This window comes from Lissotriton vulgaris, chromosome 9 (genome assembly GCF_964263255.1).
Source record: "Lissotriton vulgaris chromosome 9, aLisVul1.2, whole genome shotgun sequence".
In the NCBI taxonomy this organism is placed as follows: domain Eukaryota; kingdom Metazoa; phylum Chordata; class Amphibia; order Caudata; family Salamandridae; genus Lissotriton; species Lissotriton vulgaris.
This window is the reverse complement of record NC_141697.1, coordinates 538,963,625-538,980,991: the sequence shown is the minus strand read 5'-3', so window position 1 is coordinate 538,980,991 and position 17,367 is coordinate 538,963,625. Positions and strand designations below refer to the sequence as shown.

The 17,367-nt window shown below is 49.1% G+C and overlaps 1 protein-coding gene across 1 annotated transcript in view; it reads left to right on the top strand.

Annotated features, from left to right (window-relative positions):
- The first annotated feature begins 215 nt into the window (after positions 1 to 215).
- LOC147690382 (uncharacterized) overlaps positions 216 to 17,367 on the top strand; it is a 2,590,730-nt gene continuing 2,573,578 nt past the window's right edge. The window contains exon 1 of the mRNA XM_086936677.1: positions 216 to 811. Within this exon, the coding sequence (XP_086792803.1) occupies positions 216 to 811 (596 nt within the window). The remainder of the gene's footprint in view (positions 812 to 17,367) is intronic.

The following is a 17,367-nucleotide window of genomic DNA, read 5'->3' as shown; positions in this document are numbered from 1 at the left end:
CGTTGTCACTATTCGGCCGACTTTCTTCCGCGAAAGTAATAACGGACACAGGACTTCGGAGTAAAATAACGGACTGTAGGTGGAAATTCTAGGCAGGTAGGCAGGCTCTCTAGGCGCAGGTAGCCGTCCCGTGAGATGAAGCGGTTAAAATACATGTAAGACATTTACGGATTGAATGGACGGAACTGCTGCACGAAGTACACATTTTCATAACGATGAATGAATTAAAATCCTTGGTTTTGTGGTCTGCTGTTGGTACTGCAATTGGAGCTGCTGCAGGAGCTGGTTTTGTTTATTTAAGTCAACAGACTAGAGCCAGGAAAGATCCGACCGAAAAGAAGAAAGAGGAGGTGCAAAAAAAGAAGGCTGCAACGGGGGCGGGAAAGAATGGAGCAAAAGAGTCGGGAAAAGATGACGCCGAGGAACTTGACGACCAATGCCCCGGACCAGCTGCAGGTGGGTCGCGAAAGAATGGAGCAAAACAGCCAGGAAAAGATGACGCAAAGAAACTTGACGAGCAATGTCCCCGATCAGAATCGACTGTGACAGCATCTCCTGAAGATAAAACAGATACCCCAGAAACGTGGCTGAAAAACGAAATTGATGAACAATTAGATGTTGCTCTTAATTCATTGGACCAATTGACATGTCCATTGGAAAGGACTTTAGAAGACAAACTGTCAAATTCGAACTTGCCGGATCCAAATAGAGTGCCGATTGATTACAAAATCAAAAGCGCAGAACAATCTCGGTCTTCCTACCTTTATTTGGCGGAGTCAGCTAAAGACGTTTGCACTACTTCGATTGGAAGGTGAGTCCTAAATAAAAGGTGTCCAGACAGAAAGTGACATGTTTCAGTTATTTTGTATACACTACACAACTAGTGCAAGATGCACCTCCGGCACTGAACATTTCAACAAGACTGCCCGTGGAGGTAAAACAAAATTAATCATTCATGTATAGCTTCTACTTGATCTGGTTGGTAGCAGTTAGCGTGTTGGTCATACACATAATTTATATACAGAAAATTCGAGTTGATTCATTGTTGCACATTGACAGCGGTCTGAAATGATGTGTCACAAGTTTCCATGAGTATTTTTTCTTAACTAGCAGATCTCCCCTTGCCTTTTTCTATAAATTGCATATAATAATCCATTATCCAAGAACGCATTTGCACCTACTCTATTCGTTAGGAAGCATTTACACCTGCAGAGTTGGAATTTGTACAATCCTAATCTAAATTGTAGACTTTCTTAAAGTTTTCATGTTGTTTTGTTATTTGATTTAATCTGCAGCATCTCTTTATTGGAAATAATTGCTCTTAATTTGTTATTAAAAAAAGGCAGTAAAAGGACCAAAAGATATGCTTTTGAGTCCCTGGTCGGACCTGTTGGATGCCGGGGTACCCTAGTAGGGAATTGGCCTAATTTTAATTCCAGCGCTTGTGAGTGACTTCCTTCCATCACCGTACTCTTCCTGTCTCCTTTTCACTCTCTTGACTCAGTTTAGTTGAGTGTCTAGTTGTTGGACCTGGCCCTTTTTTTGGGCAGGTTCACCCCAAAACTTTTTGCTTTTTCCTAGCCTGTTTCTGTGACCTGGTGTTGGTGATTTTAGGCCTCTGCGCACTTTTTCACTGTGGTACAGTGTAACGGGCGTGAGCTCTGTGTGTGTGTGTGGTGAGAGTGACCTGCCCTCCCATAGGAATGCATGGGGAATATGTATGACCATGGTAGTTCCTGATGTGTGGGGAGTGCAGGGTTGAATTTGGTATGTGCGAACTCATGAGATTGAATGCTGCGCAATGATGTATGCGGCATAAATGTGTCTAGTGCGGAAATGCCACTTCTAGAAGTTGGCATGTTTGTGTAATTTGTGTCTGGCGTGTGATTGGCTGGTGAGCCTGGCTCCGAGAGTCTGGGTGGGTCTGCCCCGGTGGTGAATGGAGTGATTAGCATGCTGATGTGAGGGAGGGGTACACCTGGGACCTGAATAGGGCTGGGTTTTCCCTCCACAATGCTGGCTCCACCCCCTGTGGTGCATCTGATGTCCCTAGCCTGGCCAGTGAAAGGAGTTCCCCATAACCAGTTGTAGCTGGTTCTCACATTGCCTGCACCCTGCTAGACAAAGGAAATCACTGTATAAAAAGGGGCTTTGTCCCCACAGCCCCCCATACAAAATATTCTTGTTTTTGACTGGAATCTACCAGGGGCGTGCTGCTGCTGGGCCCGGGGGAAGGCTTGCCTCCCTGGGCCCTGCCCAGCCCCTGGATCCCTGGACTCCTGGAGGACTTCTTTCCTGGGGTCCCCTTTGCTTCACTTTGCCCCCAGGACCTTTGTTTTTGAGATCCAGGACTTAGTGGGACCCTTCTGGTGGTAGGGGTCATTCCCTGGGGGGCCTGTTGGTCTCTGTGCCACTCTAGCGCCTGGTGAGCGCTTTATTCTGCATTTATAGGTAGAGCGCTGTGGTACTCCCTCGGAGGGAAGCGCTCCTGCCCTTGTGTGTGCCTCGCAGGTGCCTACCCTGCATTGCGCCCAATTCGCGTTATATTTTAATTAACGGGTGCCCACCACGTTTCTGCTTTTATTTTTTATTTTGCCCACCCCTCATTGTCCGCTGTTTTAAATCACCGCCGCAGCACCGGGATTGAGGACGCCGGCAAACAGGAAGTCAGGGATGTTTTGCCTGACGGCGGGCGGGACTTCCGTTTTTGCTAAGAAAGTCTCGCGCCCGCCGCCGGCACCAGGGAAGAGAAGGAGGAAGTCCAGCGAGTTGGCCATTGCGGGGCTCCCGGGAGCCGGGGAGAGCCCCGCAGCTATGGTGAGCAGAGGCGGAGGGGGCACGAGGCTACCCCCACCACGGGCGAAGAAAAGAAACGGCGGCTCAATGCTGCTGCCCCGCCAGAGACGTGCTGCCGCCTGCCAGAAGGAGCCCCGCCGGAGGAGAGCAGCCGGTAAATGAAGACTGGCTGGGGGGCTCCGGGCGTGTGTGGCAACGTGTGGATCAGGCACAGCATTGGGTGCATTTAGGGCGGCCCCAGATGGCAGCGGGCCGCCCAACCGTTCTATTGAGAAAGCTACAGAGTCTGAGGGCTCCAGTGCTCTGTATCTGGAGGGCGCACCATTCATTTTGGAGCTGGAGTCCTCCTGGTGGCGTATTTTAATGTAGAGCCTGTGTGGCTCCAACGTTTGGGCATCTGTTGTGTCAAAGCCTGTGTGGCTCGAACGTGCGCAGAGTTTCAGAACCTGTGGGGCTCCAACAGATAGCGCAGAGGTGCCAGGCCTTCTACAGCTGCGCAGCACCTAGTGCCAGCTGCAACGTTTAGGCCCTGTTGTTATTTCCAGCTGCCCAGCAAGTAGTGAGCAGCTGCAACGTTTAGGTTTACGCTGGTGGCGCACCCCTGACTGGCGCTGCATTGGCAGCACGCCCTGACATTCTGGACACAGGGCTCTTGAGTCCCCTTGTTGGATGGCCAGTTGGCCAGGGGGCTGGTATGTGGGTAGGGCGCAAGGCCATAATGTGATTTTTGCGCAATGTGATTTTACTATGTTTATGATAGTAATTGCCTAAGGTGATGTTTGCGCAATGTGATTGTGAGGTTATTTTACCTATGTAGGATTATGCTAGTGAGATGTTTTCACTCTGTGAGTTACGCCCCTAAATATGATTTATTCTTAGGAGGCAGAGTCTAATGTGTTTAGACTAGTGAGGAGATTGCCTACTGTATTTTTACCTTTTAGGCCCAAATGTGAGTTATGCGTAATGTGCTATGCCATTATGCCTGTAACACCTCTGAATGTGTTTTATGCATTATGTGTCTTACCTACACCTCTGAATGTTTCTATGCATCATGTGTAATGCTTCTGGCCTATACCCCTAAATGTATTTTATTCTTAGGTGGTTGTGCGTTGCCTAGTATGTTATACTAGAGAGGTTCTGTGTCCATGCATGATCTAGGCCTATGGTTATTAGTATTGCGTAGTGTGTACCTACCTGTTACCAGTGGTTACTGGTTGTGGTCTATAATTGTTATTTTGTGCTACAGTTTTTCTATGTTCTAGAAGTGCTATTTCTGCTAAGAGTTGATTCTGACAGTGGCCCATGTGGTAGTATAAGAAGATTATAGCTAGAAAGCGATATCAACCATTTCTATACAAGAGAATACCTTTCTATGTCTGGGATATAGACATGTACTTGACAAGCACCCTATAAGAACATGATGTACACATATGCAAAAACGTTACTTGATAAATTTATTTATTCATTTTTTAAATTGTATAAGATTCATACTACATTTGACGAAACAATGATTTGATTATGCACTTAGGAATCAAATTGAGCATTACAGAAAATTAATTTCAACAACAATCATAAGCATATACAAATCCATATGATAGACGAAAACGTTGACTCAGGCAGTGCTGCAGATGTCTACAACGCGCGTTTCGGCATACATGCCTTCATCAGGTAGTCGTCCACTACACATGGAGCTGATGATGAACAGTGATATACTGTGGCTTCAATTAGATCTTTGCTTCAGGGAGGATAGAGCAGGACTATGTATATATACAGGAATATGTCATTAAATCAAGATACTTTCGAAGGTTAAGCCATGAGGCTCGTGATATAGTGAGGCGACCGGCCCTTATGTATTCTATGTATATGGGGGAGACTCCTCACATGAAGGTCGTAAATGGGCGAGGACGTCAACACCTGGGATTTGCTCAAAGAAACGACTGAAAATTATTGGATATCGTTACCTGACTAGATAACAATTGAGTCGTGTCGGCTTTATATCACCGCGAAACATCACCTGTTGATATGGATCAGGTCAAGTATAGGCTGCTGGTCCTAAATAATACAAAGGGATTCTACTTTAAAGTAGAGGAAACGATCCAGGCAGCCTCTCGCCCTGTCCTGTAAATAATCCCGTGTGAATATTGCCCGTGCCAGTTGGTACAATGTATATTGTGTGATTACTATCTAATGTGTTTTGACAATACAAAAGTTATTGTAATATAACCTTGGGTGGAGTTCCTTTTGTGGTGTGCCTAGGATGTTGTTGCTGTTGCGTGCGTGCGGAAATGCTTTACACATTGCCTCCAGGATAAGCCTGTCTGCTCGTGCCAAGATACCAAGGGGATGAGCAGGGGTTATCTTGGCATTTGACTCCCTAGCCCTGACTAGAATGGTGGTTTCTGCTTGTCTTTGGCGTCAGCCTTAGCCAACCAGAAATCCCAGTTCTAACATTGTTGGACAGCAGTGAGGATTAGGACTTGCATTTGCGCAGTACCACTGCGACAACTGGCTACATTACAAAACTCTGCATTCTAGATAGTCACATGTTTGGGATTATTGTTTATGATTTTGTTTTTCCTCAAGAGTGTGATTTTCAAATGGTGTTCCTGCGCTTTATGTTTAGTGGCAGATGAGAGAAAATGACAGGGCGGACGCCAGTAGAGGGGGAGGTTCCCATAGATAAGGAATCCCTTGCTGTGTCCAGTGCCCAATTCCTGTTCCTGTCCCTGTGTGGGTAGATGGAAGAGAGGGAGTGTGGAGGAGGAATGGCTAGATCAGGAGGGTGGTTATCCCCTGAGTGTAGTGTGTGTGAGAAGTTGGCCTGATATGTAGTGCTCACTATTCTAGTGATCACTGTGTATCATTCCAAACAACCCTTATTGATGATTGGTTGTAAGTCAACCTTATAGACCAGCTATCCTAGTAGCATGGACAAGGGCAGTCTTTAGGCTAAACTCTAGAGGGCGTGTTAAGACAGCTGTTATACCATCACATATACCCCTTGAACACCAAGTGAAATGACACCACACAAGTTGTTATGAAAATAAAAGGATATTTATTTATAACAAGTCTACCCTGATCTCTTTATGAGTCAGGGAGCTAAGCACACAACAAAACTCTTATGAAAATACTTTAAGTCGCACAATTTACACAAATGCCCGAGGGGCAAGAAAAACCATATACACTAAAAGTGGAATGCGAAATACTAGCAGGTAAGTAACCAGATCCAGAGGCTTTAGGATCGCTAGGACTACACTACTGAACCTTCAGGTTAGGAGCAGGAGGCCTAGGGGGATCGGGTGCAGAGTGTGCACTCTCATGCGGGATGCGGGACAAAGTCTATGGATGCTAGTATTCGTAAAGTTAGTGTTATCGGACGAATCCGACTAGATAGGCTGAAAACGAAAAAGGATCTGGACACTTAGATAGTGAACCTACGTTGGAGCACCGAAATGCTCAAGTTACCTAGCCCAGGGGCTGCGGCTGCATAGGGTTCAAAAGACGTCGGGAATCCTCGTTACAGTCTATGGAGCCTGAAAGAAGAAGTTGCTGGCAGGCGACCAGTGATGATGTTCGAAGTGATCCAAGCCTGGATCGATGATGGGGATGACCTGAAAGCAGAGGGGACTCAGTTCTTAATCACTAGCCAGTGATTAGGTGGGCACCATGATGGCACCGGATGAAGTCACCTCGACCAGGTGAGTGGGCGACGCTGGACTCTGCTGTCTCTCGGACCAGGAGACGTTGTCGGCGACCAGGATGGAGGTGCGAGCTGTCCACGAAGGTGTCTGCTGTCGGCGATGCTGGACCCAGGATTGGGGCAACAAACCTTGGCAAAGGCAAGCCCACGCGGTGGAGTCAAGATGGCGTCTGGAGTGGACCAGGAGGGTCAGGGGTGCTCCTCTCTTGGAAGGGAGCAAGGGCCAGTCTGGAGCAACCAGACCAGCGGTGTAATCGCTGTGGTTCGTTGTCAGGAGGGCCACTAGCCAGCAGGCAAGTGACCGGACAACGCGTGAGCAGCAAAGAGCAGAAGGGCCCCACGCAGATCACGTGGATGCTGGGGGGCTGGACTTCGGTGCTGGAGCTGCTCAGGGTTAGGGCTTCTCAAACCCCAAAGCACTCACTCGAGGATCCCTCTGCGGTCGTGCTGGATAAGCGTTGTGCAGTTTTGAAGATGGCCGGTCCCTTCAGGTCTCGTCACACCCACGAATCTCAGCTGGGCTGATGATGCAGGTAGAGGTCAGAGATGCCAGGGAATCCGGGTCTCGTCGAGCTGGGCAGTCTTGATCCGGAGGATGGACGTGCAGCAAACTGCAAGCGCTTAGATGGTGCCCGCTGATGCAGGGTGGCTACTCCTTAGCCACAAGGGAGAGTCTTCAGAAATGTTCAAGAGTTCTTTCGTGGAAAGTAGTCAGGATTCAGAATTATCTAATTTGGGAAGGGGGCCTGCTCCTACCTTTATTCAAGCAAAAGGGGCAGGCACGCGACTAGGTCCTGCCCATGGATGGGACCAGGAGGGGTGTGGTTACACCCCTCTCCCTTGTCTGGACTTTCCCCAGCTCAGGGGCTGGTGTGCCCCTGGAACTGGTTCAAACCGGCAGATGCGTAGTGAGCACCGGGGTGCCACTTGCAGTCACCTTCCTCTCAGCCCTGCCTACCTGGGATACACAAAACCCTGTCTGGGATGGTGCTAGCACCGCCCCTGACAGGAAACCCTTTGTCCAAGCTCTCCTCACTGGAAGGACTCCCAGCAGCAGGAGGTCAGACTTGTGTCTGTGGTGGCAGCATCCATTTTGTGATGCTGAGGCTCGAGTTAACTTTAACCAGGGTTCACAGTTACATACATGTCGTGTCCCTCTAGAAGGGTGGAATGCTAACCCCGTCGCCAGAATTGGCGAGGGGTTAGTATTCCAATTCGTATGACACCTTACTCGATATGTTTTGATAAAGCGATACCAAAGATAGCAAATAACCGCGAGGATTATGATGCACTTAAGAGTATATGGTACGCGTTATCATGGAACAGCTATTAGGACTTGGTTCCGCAAGCTGCAGACGGGCTCAGCTCATGCCAGAGCACCATCTCACATAATTCCAAGCACTCTGCCTTCAGGATTGTTAATGCCGGACAGTATCAATTAGTAGACACAAGTACACACCTAGTATAATGAATTGCTAGGCTGACAAACCATTAGTGTTTCGTCACTTGTATTTTTATGAAAAAAAGGTTATGAGAAAAATGCATTAGCATCAAAGTGTACACACCGCATTTACAAGGATTCACAAGTACATTGAAAATATGGTATTGTCAATGTACTTGTGAATCCTTGTAAATGCGGTGTGTACACTTTGATGCTAATGCATTTTTCTCATAACCTTTTTTTCATAAAAATACAAGTGACGAAACACTAATGGTTTGTCAGCCTAGCAATTCATTATACTAGGTGTGTACTTGTGTCTACTAATTGATACTGTCCGGCATTTGTTTTTGTTTGTTCAATAAGAGTGGTCCAGCCGGTCAGTGACAGGACCCAGCCTTTCTCCTTTTTCCCTTTCAGGATTGTTAAGGCCTGCCATAGGAGTGACTGATAGGAATACATGTGTCCATTTTAGTGTTAGATATAGGAATACTATATCTAAAGCAAAGGGTGATTACACCACCTTGCCCCAGCTGTCGTGCAGCCAGTTGTGTCAGATTTGGAAGGCCAGCCAGGGGTGGCATAATACATGCTGCAGCCCCTGGTAGGCCCTGGGTACACCTATGCCCTGGGTACCTAAGGTACACTGTACAGGGACTGATAAGGTGACTCAGTATCCAATTAGATATGTACCTAAGGTACATGGAATCCATTTTACAGAGAGAGCAGTAGGCCTGGGGCCCTGAATAGCTGGGTCCCAGGTCAACTAAGTCGAAAAACCAGCAAAACACCAGGCAAAAAAGTTGGGGTAACCATAGTCAGGTATCCACCTTCCTACAAACCCCCTCCCCCCCCCAAACGAAAGGAGATAAGGCTATCCTTGACCAGGTAAGCCTATATTGCCTGAGTGGCCATATGAGGTGGTATATGCACTGGCATGGTTACCTCCTATCTCATGGTCCACTAAGCAATCCCTCACCCCAAGGGTGTCTGAGGGTCTCCACCATAGGGAATCTCTACCTGTGGTGTGTTTTGGCAAAGTAAAAGGCTGGTGCTGGGATGGAGTACTGAAGTGAGACTCCACTAATGTTGGGCTCAACTTCCTCCAATCACTATCCACCATATGTGCCTTTCTTTCCAGGACTGAGTTGCTGCGAGCTCTCAGGGTCAACCTCTGGCTACCTAAAGCTGGAGGCTGGGTCCCTCTGTTTGGATTACTGGAGGGACAGGTCAGGTTTGGGGATTTTAGGCCCCAGGTTTGGCTGTGCCCAACAGTGTCCATCTGTGGGAGGTCCCTAGCTAATTTTAAGAGGGTTCCCTCAGGAGTCTTTTATTTTCACTTGGCTAGGTCTACTAGCTTCAGTGATCCTAATCTGCTGATTGGGGAGTTCTTTTGGACAGGGGGCCCTTTGGGGTCCACCACTGACCTCCCTGACCTCTACAGCCCTGGGCTGACTGAGGCAGGGTAGAGAGGGGCAGGTTACCTGCTCCAGACTGTGTCCCACCTTGGAAGGGTCCACTGACATCAGGGGCTCTGCCAGGCTAGGCCTGACTACCTCTGGGGCAGTTTCTTCACAAGGGGTCAGATCAGTTCCTTGAGGAGGCTGATCCTTTCCTAAAGTCTGGTGGGAGGGAGATTTCTCTTCCTCCTCAATGCTCTCTGTCTGAGTGGAGTGATCCATAGTTTAAGGCTTCACAACACTATTATCTGTCTGAGTTTGAGCTGTTGCCATCACAACTCCACCAACCTTTTCAGGAAGGGACTCAGTTTGGGTATGGGCTGTGACCATCACAGCCTTGCCAACCTGTTCAGGGAACGAATCTGTCTGAGATTGGGCTGTGACTGGCACAGCCCTCCTGACCTGTTCAGGGAGGACATCTTGGACTGGGGCTGTGGCTATCACTGCCCCACTAACCTTACCATGGAGGTTTACCATTTTAAAATGGGTTTCTTGCTCTACCTCAGCCCAGGCTGAGATCTCTAAATCATTCCCCAGTAGGCAATCTACAGGCAAGTTTGGTGACACTGCCACTCTCTTGCGATCAGTGACACCTCCCCAGCTGAGATTGACCACTGCTATGGGATGATCTCTCTGCACTCCATCCATGTTGGTTACCTGGTATGTGGCTCCAGGTATAAGTTGCCTTGAGGGGACTAGATTCTCAGTCACCATGGTGATGCTAGCCCCTGTGTCTCTGTAGGCCTCCACTTTTGAACCATTGATGAGGGGCTCCTGTCTGTACTTGCCCAAAGTGTTGGGACAAGCTGTGAAGTTGGCAAACCCCATGCCAGTCTCACAGACAAGAGTATCTAAGTCAGGGGACCTGGTTAGGCCAGAGTCCCCAGGAACTCCCAAAGTAAATGCACCCATATTCTTGGGGGCACTCCCACCACCTGGGGGATTACTACTAGTAGTAGCAGGAGGCTGGGAAGTTTTACTTGGGGGTATGTTCTCCTTATTGTCGTTGGTCCTTGGGCAACTGCTGTCAGTTTTGTAATGGCCTACCTGTTTGCAGGTATGACAATAAGGTTTCTTTTGGAAATTGGAAGGATTTTGGGACCCACCCTTTTCAGAGGATTTTTGGGGCCCTGTGGTTTGATCAGAAGGTTTATTCCCACCCTTCTCTTGAGGCTTGGTTGATTCCTTCTTTTGGTCACCACCCTGGTTCTTAGGCCTAATCCTGGTTCCGACACATTTGTCTGCCCTCTTACCCAATTCTTGTGGAGAGGTCAGATCAGAGTCTACCAGGTGATGGTGTAATAACTGGTTCTGACAATTATTTAAGACTTGCTCTCTCATAATAAGATTATACAATCCTGTGAAGTCAGTAACTTTACTACCCAATAGCCAGCCTTCTAGAGCCTTAATGGCACAATCAACAAAGTTAGCCAAATTCTGGGACTGAGTTTTCTGGGTGTCCCTGAATAGCAACCTGTACTGCTCAGTTGTTAAGCCAAACCCATCAACCAGTGTATTTTTCAGGACTTGGTATTTGTTAGAATCCTCAGCTCTAGTAGTGAGGAGCTTATCTCTACCTTTACCTTCAAAGGAGAGCCACAGAATAGCTGCCCACTGACTCTGGGGGATGCACTGGACAGTGCAGGCCCTCTCCAAAGCAGTCCTCCATTTGTGGATGTCATCCCCTTGTATAAAGGGGGGCACTATCTTACTCCGGTGTCTAGTGTCTAAACTCCTCTCTTTATCTCTAGGGATAATGCTGCCACCAGTGGGGTCTGCCCCACTCAATTTCTGCTCTCTAGCAAAGGCAAGTCTCTCTTTGGCAAGGGCAAGTTCTTCCCTCTCAATCCTCAAATTGACTTCCCTCATCTTAGCTTCATGCTCTCTTCTCTGAGGGGATGTCATCCCTCTGTGAGAAGAGGCATGAGAGCCATTGGTATGAATGGATCTGTTAGAGCCTCTAGAGAGAGACCTAACTCGTCCATTCCCAATGTTAAGCCTGCCTGAGAGTGGGCCTGGGGGTCCCCAAGTCCATTTTCATGCCTGCTTAAGTTGGTCCTGGTGAGTCTACTGACTGCTACCTGACCTTTGTCTGCCTCATCCCCTGACAACTCCTGATCCTCTTCCTCCTCATCACTTCCTGTTCCATTGAGGTTGAGGTCAGGGTCCCCAAGGGTTCCCTCTAAGGGGGGCATACTCCCATCTGGATTAGAAGGGCCTGTGTTAGAAGCCCTCCTTGCATCATAAGTCTCTAAGAGACCTTTCAGAAATGGGATGGTAGGGTTAGAACCCTGTTTTAGCTTCCTGGAGGTACACACTTGTCTCATCTCCTGGAAGCTAAGAGCTGCATATCTTGACATGACCTGTGGAGGGTCAACTGACATAAGGGGAGCCTCTGTGTTCTCTCCTTTGTCAGACATGCTTTTCTAGTGAGGTGTAAGTGGTGCACTTACCTACACTATTTGTTTGCCTACGGATCCCTTGCTAAGAGTTGTAGTCAGGGTGTGCTAGGCCCTGTTGAACTACAACAGCTGGTTCAGTAGAACTCAGAGTATTCTAAGCTAAGTTATATGGACCTTGGTACTTATGTGATCTTTCAAATGATATTCTTAGGATACGTGTGGTAAAACAGCAAGCTCAAATCCCAACCTCTGCTCACCAATGTGAGAAGTTGGCTTGATATGTAGTGCTCATTATTCTAGTGATCACTGTGTATCATTCCAAACAACCCTTATTGATGATTGGTTGTAAGTCAACCTTCTAGACCAGCTATCCTAGTAGCATGGACAAGAGCAGTCTTTAGGCTAAACTCTAGAGGGCGTGTTAAGCCAGCTGTTATACCATCACATATACCCCTTGAACACCAAGTGAAAGGACACCACACAAGTTGTTATGAAAATAAAAGGATATTTATTTATAACAAGTCTACCCTGATCTCTTTATGAGTCGGGGAGCTAAGCACACAACAAAACTCTTAAGAAAATACTTTAAGTTGCACAATTTACACAAATGCCCGAGGGGCACGAAAAACCATATACTCTAAAAGTGGAATGCAAAATACTAGCAGGTAAGTAACAAGATCCAGAGGCGTTAGGATCGCTAGGACTACACTACTGAACCTTCAGGTTAGGAGCAGGAGGCCTAGGGGGATCGGGTGCAGAGTGTGCACTCTCACGCGGGATGCGGGACAAAGTCTATGGATGCTAGTATTCGTAAAGTTAGTGTTATCGGACGAATCCGACTAGATAGACTGTAACGAGGATTCCCGACGTCTTTTGAACCCTATGCAGCCGCAGCCCCTGGGCTAGGTAACTTGAGCATTTCGGTGCTCCAACGTAGGTTCACTATCTAAGTGTCCAGATCCTTTTTCGTTTTCAGCCTATCTAGTCTGATTCGTCCGATAACACTAACTTTACGAATACTAGCATCCATAGACTTTGTCCCGCATCCTGCGTGAGAGTGCACACTCTGCACCCGATCCCCCTAGGCCTCCTGCTCCTAACCTGAAGGTTCAGTAGTGTAGTCCTAGCGATCCTAAAGCCTCTGGATCTTGTTACTTACCTGCTAGTATTTCGCATTCCACTTTTAGAGTATATGGTTTTTCGTGCCCCTCGGGTATTTGTGTAAATTGTGCAACTTAAAGTATTTTCTTAAGAGTTTTGTTGTGTGCTTAGCTCCCCGACTCATAAAGAGATCAGGGTAGACTTGTTATAAATAAATATCCTTTTATTTTCATAACAACTTGTGTGGTGTCCTTTCACTTGATGTTCAAGTGGTATATGTGATGGTATAACAGCTGGCTTAACACGCCCTCTAGAGTTTAGCCTAAAGACTGCTCTTGTCCATGCTACTAGGATAGCTGGTCTATAAGGTTGACTTGCAACCAATCATCAATAAGGGTTGTTTGGAATGATACACAGTGATCACTAGAATAGTGAGCACTACATATTGGGCCAACTTCTCACAGTGTGTGTGTCTGGATTCCCCAATATGGTAGGATCCAGTGGTGGCAGCTAAAACGTGTCTAGTGCATGAAGTCCCATTCCCAGTTCCCAGAGTATGGTGCCTGGTGCTCAGTACGAGGGGTACAGGTTGAGAGTCAGGGGCAGTGAGGAACTGTCTCGCCAGTCTGGAGGGGGAGTGTGTGGATGAGTGTTGTGTTGAACTGGAGGAGTTGGTGTGAGTTTTTTTAGTGATAAAAGGAGCTTGCACGGGAGGTGTACCTCTGGTGGTGTGCAGGAGGTCCTGTAAAGGCACTGGACAAGAAGGTGGACATCTGGAGGTGTGCTAGATGTCTTGCAGAGGCATTAGGGAGTGATTCTAAAAGTAGTGGCTTGTGTATCTGATGGTTCTGTTTAGGGGAAGAGGTTCATGTGTAGCCCAGCTAGGTCCCAGTAGGATGGTAGGGGTGTAGGGGCTCAAGTCCTGTCTCAGTGGAGGCAGTGTGAGTGTGGGACGGTGTGTCCCACGTTGGTCCGAAACCCTGTCTCAGGGCCTGGAGAGTTCCCTAAGGGAGCGCCAGGTCAGGGGCCTAGGCTGTACTTACAGGCCATTTGAGGAGGATCTTCCTGTGTCTAGAGGACGGGGAGTGTCTGTAACCAGAACTCCGGTGGTCCTGGTGTTGGGTAGTACCACTCCAAGTGGAGGGTACAGAAGTCCTGGTTCGCTGGGCATTTGACCGTCTAGAGCGCTTGACCATTTGTGGGGCCTCTGGTGGTAGTTCCCCGAGGAGGGGGGAGGCCAGGTTCAGCCTGACCTGGAGGGAAGGGCATCTGTAATTAGTGTCCTGACCGGCTATGGCTTCCAGGGGTACCGCTCCAAGGTGGGAGGGTGCAGAACTCTGGAAGGGGGTGCAGAGGGACGGTGCACTTACCTCTGACCCCGGTGCAACCTGAGGGTTTAGATCCTAGGTGGGAAGATTAGGAAACTTCCATGTCAAGAAGGAATCTCCGCCATAGTAGATCAGCTGAAGAGACTGAGGGGGCTGCCCTTGCTGTGTGATCTGGGGCTCACCTGCAGTTTGTTGTTTCCACTAAGTTAGAGGAAAGGGGACTTTGCTGTGTGCTGTGTCCCCCCATCTGCTTGAAGAGGGACTGTGCTGTGTGCTTTGTACCTCTGAAGTGAAATAGTTTCCAGATCCCAGGTGGTAGACCAGTGATGGAGAGAGGTCCTGATCTGGCGGGAGAGATGTGTTCTGGTGGGTGCTTCCCTGGGAGGGTGCGGAACCCCAGAAGTAGAGGTAGGGTGGGGCATTCTTGCCCGTGACCTCTGGTCAGCCTGAGGGTATGGTCCCTAGGTTGAAGGATTAGTGGTAGTTGTAGCTACCCTGAGAGGGAGAGTGGAGAATGGCTGTTGTGTGCCAGGGGTTACTGCCCCCCACTCTGTGAAGTGGTAGGACCTGTGATATTTGGATGGCCTAGGGCCTGGTCCTGGCCGTGGACAACATGAGAGTACCAGTGGGGTATCCTAGTCGGGCCAGAGAGCTCTTGTTGAGAGAGATCCATGTGGGTTCAGAGTGGCGTAGAACCGGAAGGTGTCCCTGCCGTGCTGGCCCGTGTCCGTGTTTTGTCGCCCAAAGCAGGGAAGCCCATCAGTGGAGTGATTAGTCTACCCTGTGTTTTGGCTGGAAAGGGGTTGTGTTGGACCTGGCCCTTTTTTTGGCAGGTTCACCCCGATTCCTAGCCTGTTTCTGTGACCTGGTGTTGGTGATTTTAGGCCTCTGTGGACTTTTTCACTGTGGTACAGTGTAAAGTGCGTGAGCTCTCTGTGTGTGTGGTGAGAGTGACCTGCCCTCCCATAGGAATGAATGGGGAATATGTATGCCCATGGTAGTTCCTGATGTGTGGGGAGTGAAGGGTCGAGTTTGGTATGTGCGAACTCGTGAGATTGAATGCTGCGCAATGATGTATGCGGCATAAATGTGTCTAGTGCGGAAGTGCCACTTCTAGAAGTTGGCATGTTTGTGTAATTTGTGTCTGGCGTGTGATTGGCTGAAGCTGGCTGGTGAGCCTGGCTCCAAGAGTCTGGGTGAGTCTGCCCCGGTGGTGAATGGAGTGATTAGCATGCTGATGTGAGGGGAGGGGTGCACCTGGGCCTGAATAGGGCTGGGCTTTCCCCACACAATGCTGGCTCCACCTCCTGTGGTGCGTCTGATGTCCCCATCCTGGCCAGTGAAAGGAGTTCCCTATAACCGAGTTTAGCTGGTTCTCACATTGCCTGCACCCTGCTAGACAAAGGATTTTATGGTATAAAAAGGGGCTGTGTCCCCTTACAAAATGTTCTTGTTTCCAACTTGAATCCTGCCAGGGGCGTGCTGCTGCTTGGGCCCAGGGGAAGGCTTACCTCCCTGGGCCCAGCCCAGCCCCTGGATACCTGATGGACTGCTGAGGTCCTAGACTCTGGAGACCCTTTCCTGAGATCCCCCTGCTGGATGCTGGGACACCTTTTTGCTATGAGAGTCTTTGCCTTGGGGGCTTGATGGACTCTGCCCCCTTAGCGCCTGGGAGAACGCTTCATTTCTGGCTGGACTTTCCTAAATGCCTGGAAGCACTTTTTCTCTGCCTTAGCGCTTGGGAGCGCTTTATCTGCCATAGCGCTTCGGAGCGCTTTATGCCCGGATTTATGTCATTTTCATGTTGTGGGTGTCACCCCGTTTTTGGTGCCTATAGCGAGTGCCCACCTCGCTTCTTCATTTTTATTACGCACCGAGGGAGCCCACCCCTCGTTATTGTGCCGAGAAAAGTGCCGCCGCCGCCGCTGAGGCGAAACCAGAAGTCAGGCCGGATGTGGCGTTATGAGAGAGGAGGTCGGGAACCCACCCCACCTCCTCGTCTGCAGAGTCCCGGGGCTCCCACGAGGGGGCCCGGGTGAAGGGAGAAGGCAGCAGCGGTCGCCGATAGCAGCGCGGGGTCCCAGAGGTGAATGGAAGCCCCGCGCCACAGATACAGACCGCCGCCTATGCCGCCAGCACGGAGATGAGCAGAGCTGCAGATTCCCCCGAGAAAGCAGCCCGGTGAGTATCACGGGCTAGGGGGAGCTCTGAGCCGATTGCGAGTGCCCACGAGGAGGGCCAAGTTCTGTTTGGAGCCCCATGTTGTTTCAGAGCGCCAGTGCGCTCCACCGATGGGGCATTCTTCTTCAGAGCCCACGAGAGGCTCAGGGGCTATTTGGTTCACGAGCCCCGAGAGGCTCACAGCGCCCCATTTGTCGAGGAGCCCACAAGGGGCTCAGGCGCTATAATTGTCGAGGAGCCCAGGAGGGGCTCAGGCGCCACAGTTGTTGAAGAGCCCACGACGGGCTCAGGCGCTACATTAGTTTTAGAGCCCAGAGAGGCTCGTGGCTGCATTTACTTTATTTGGAGCCCAGTGAGGCTCTTGAGGGCATTTTATATTTAGAGTCCAGAGGGGCTCACCACCCACATAATGTTTAGAGCCCAGTGAGGCTCTTGGGGGACACAAGTGTTTAGTTCAGAGCCTGGAAGGCTCCAACATTGGCCCCATCACTGTCTCCAGCTGCCCAGCACTTAGTGGGCAGCTGCAACGTTTAGGCCCCTGACTTACTGGACACAGGGCATCCTAGCCCCAACAAGGCCAGTTGGCCTAGGTACTGCCACAGGTGGTGGCTTATGTAGTTTTGCGCTATTGAGTTGTGTTCTGGCACCTCTGAATGTTTTTATGCATCATGTGTCTTCCTTGTTCATACACCTCTGAATGTGTTGTTTATACATCATGTGTTTTTGCTGTGTGCTTACCTATGTGTGTTTAGATTGGTGAGGAGATTGCCTACTGTAGTTTTACTGGTTAGGCCTGGATATGATTTTTTGCTAATATGCTTTATGTGCTGTTATGATTTATGCTATTATGCATGTGTTTTCCCTACACCTCTGAATGTTTTTATGCATCATGTGTAATGTGTTCTTGCCTATACCCCTAAATGTATTTTTATTTTTAGGTGGTTGTGTCCTAGTATAGTTA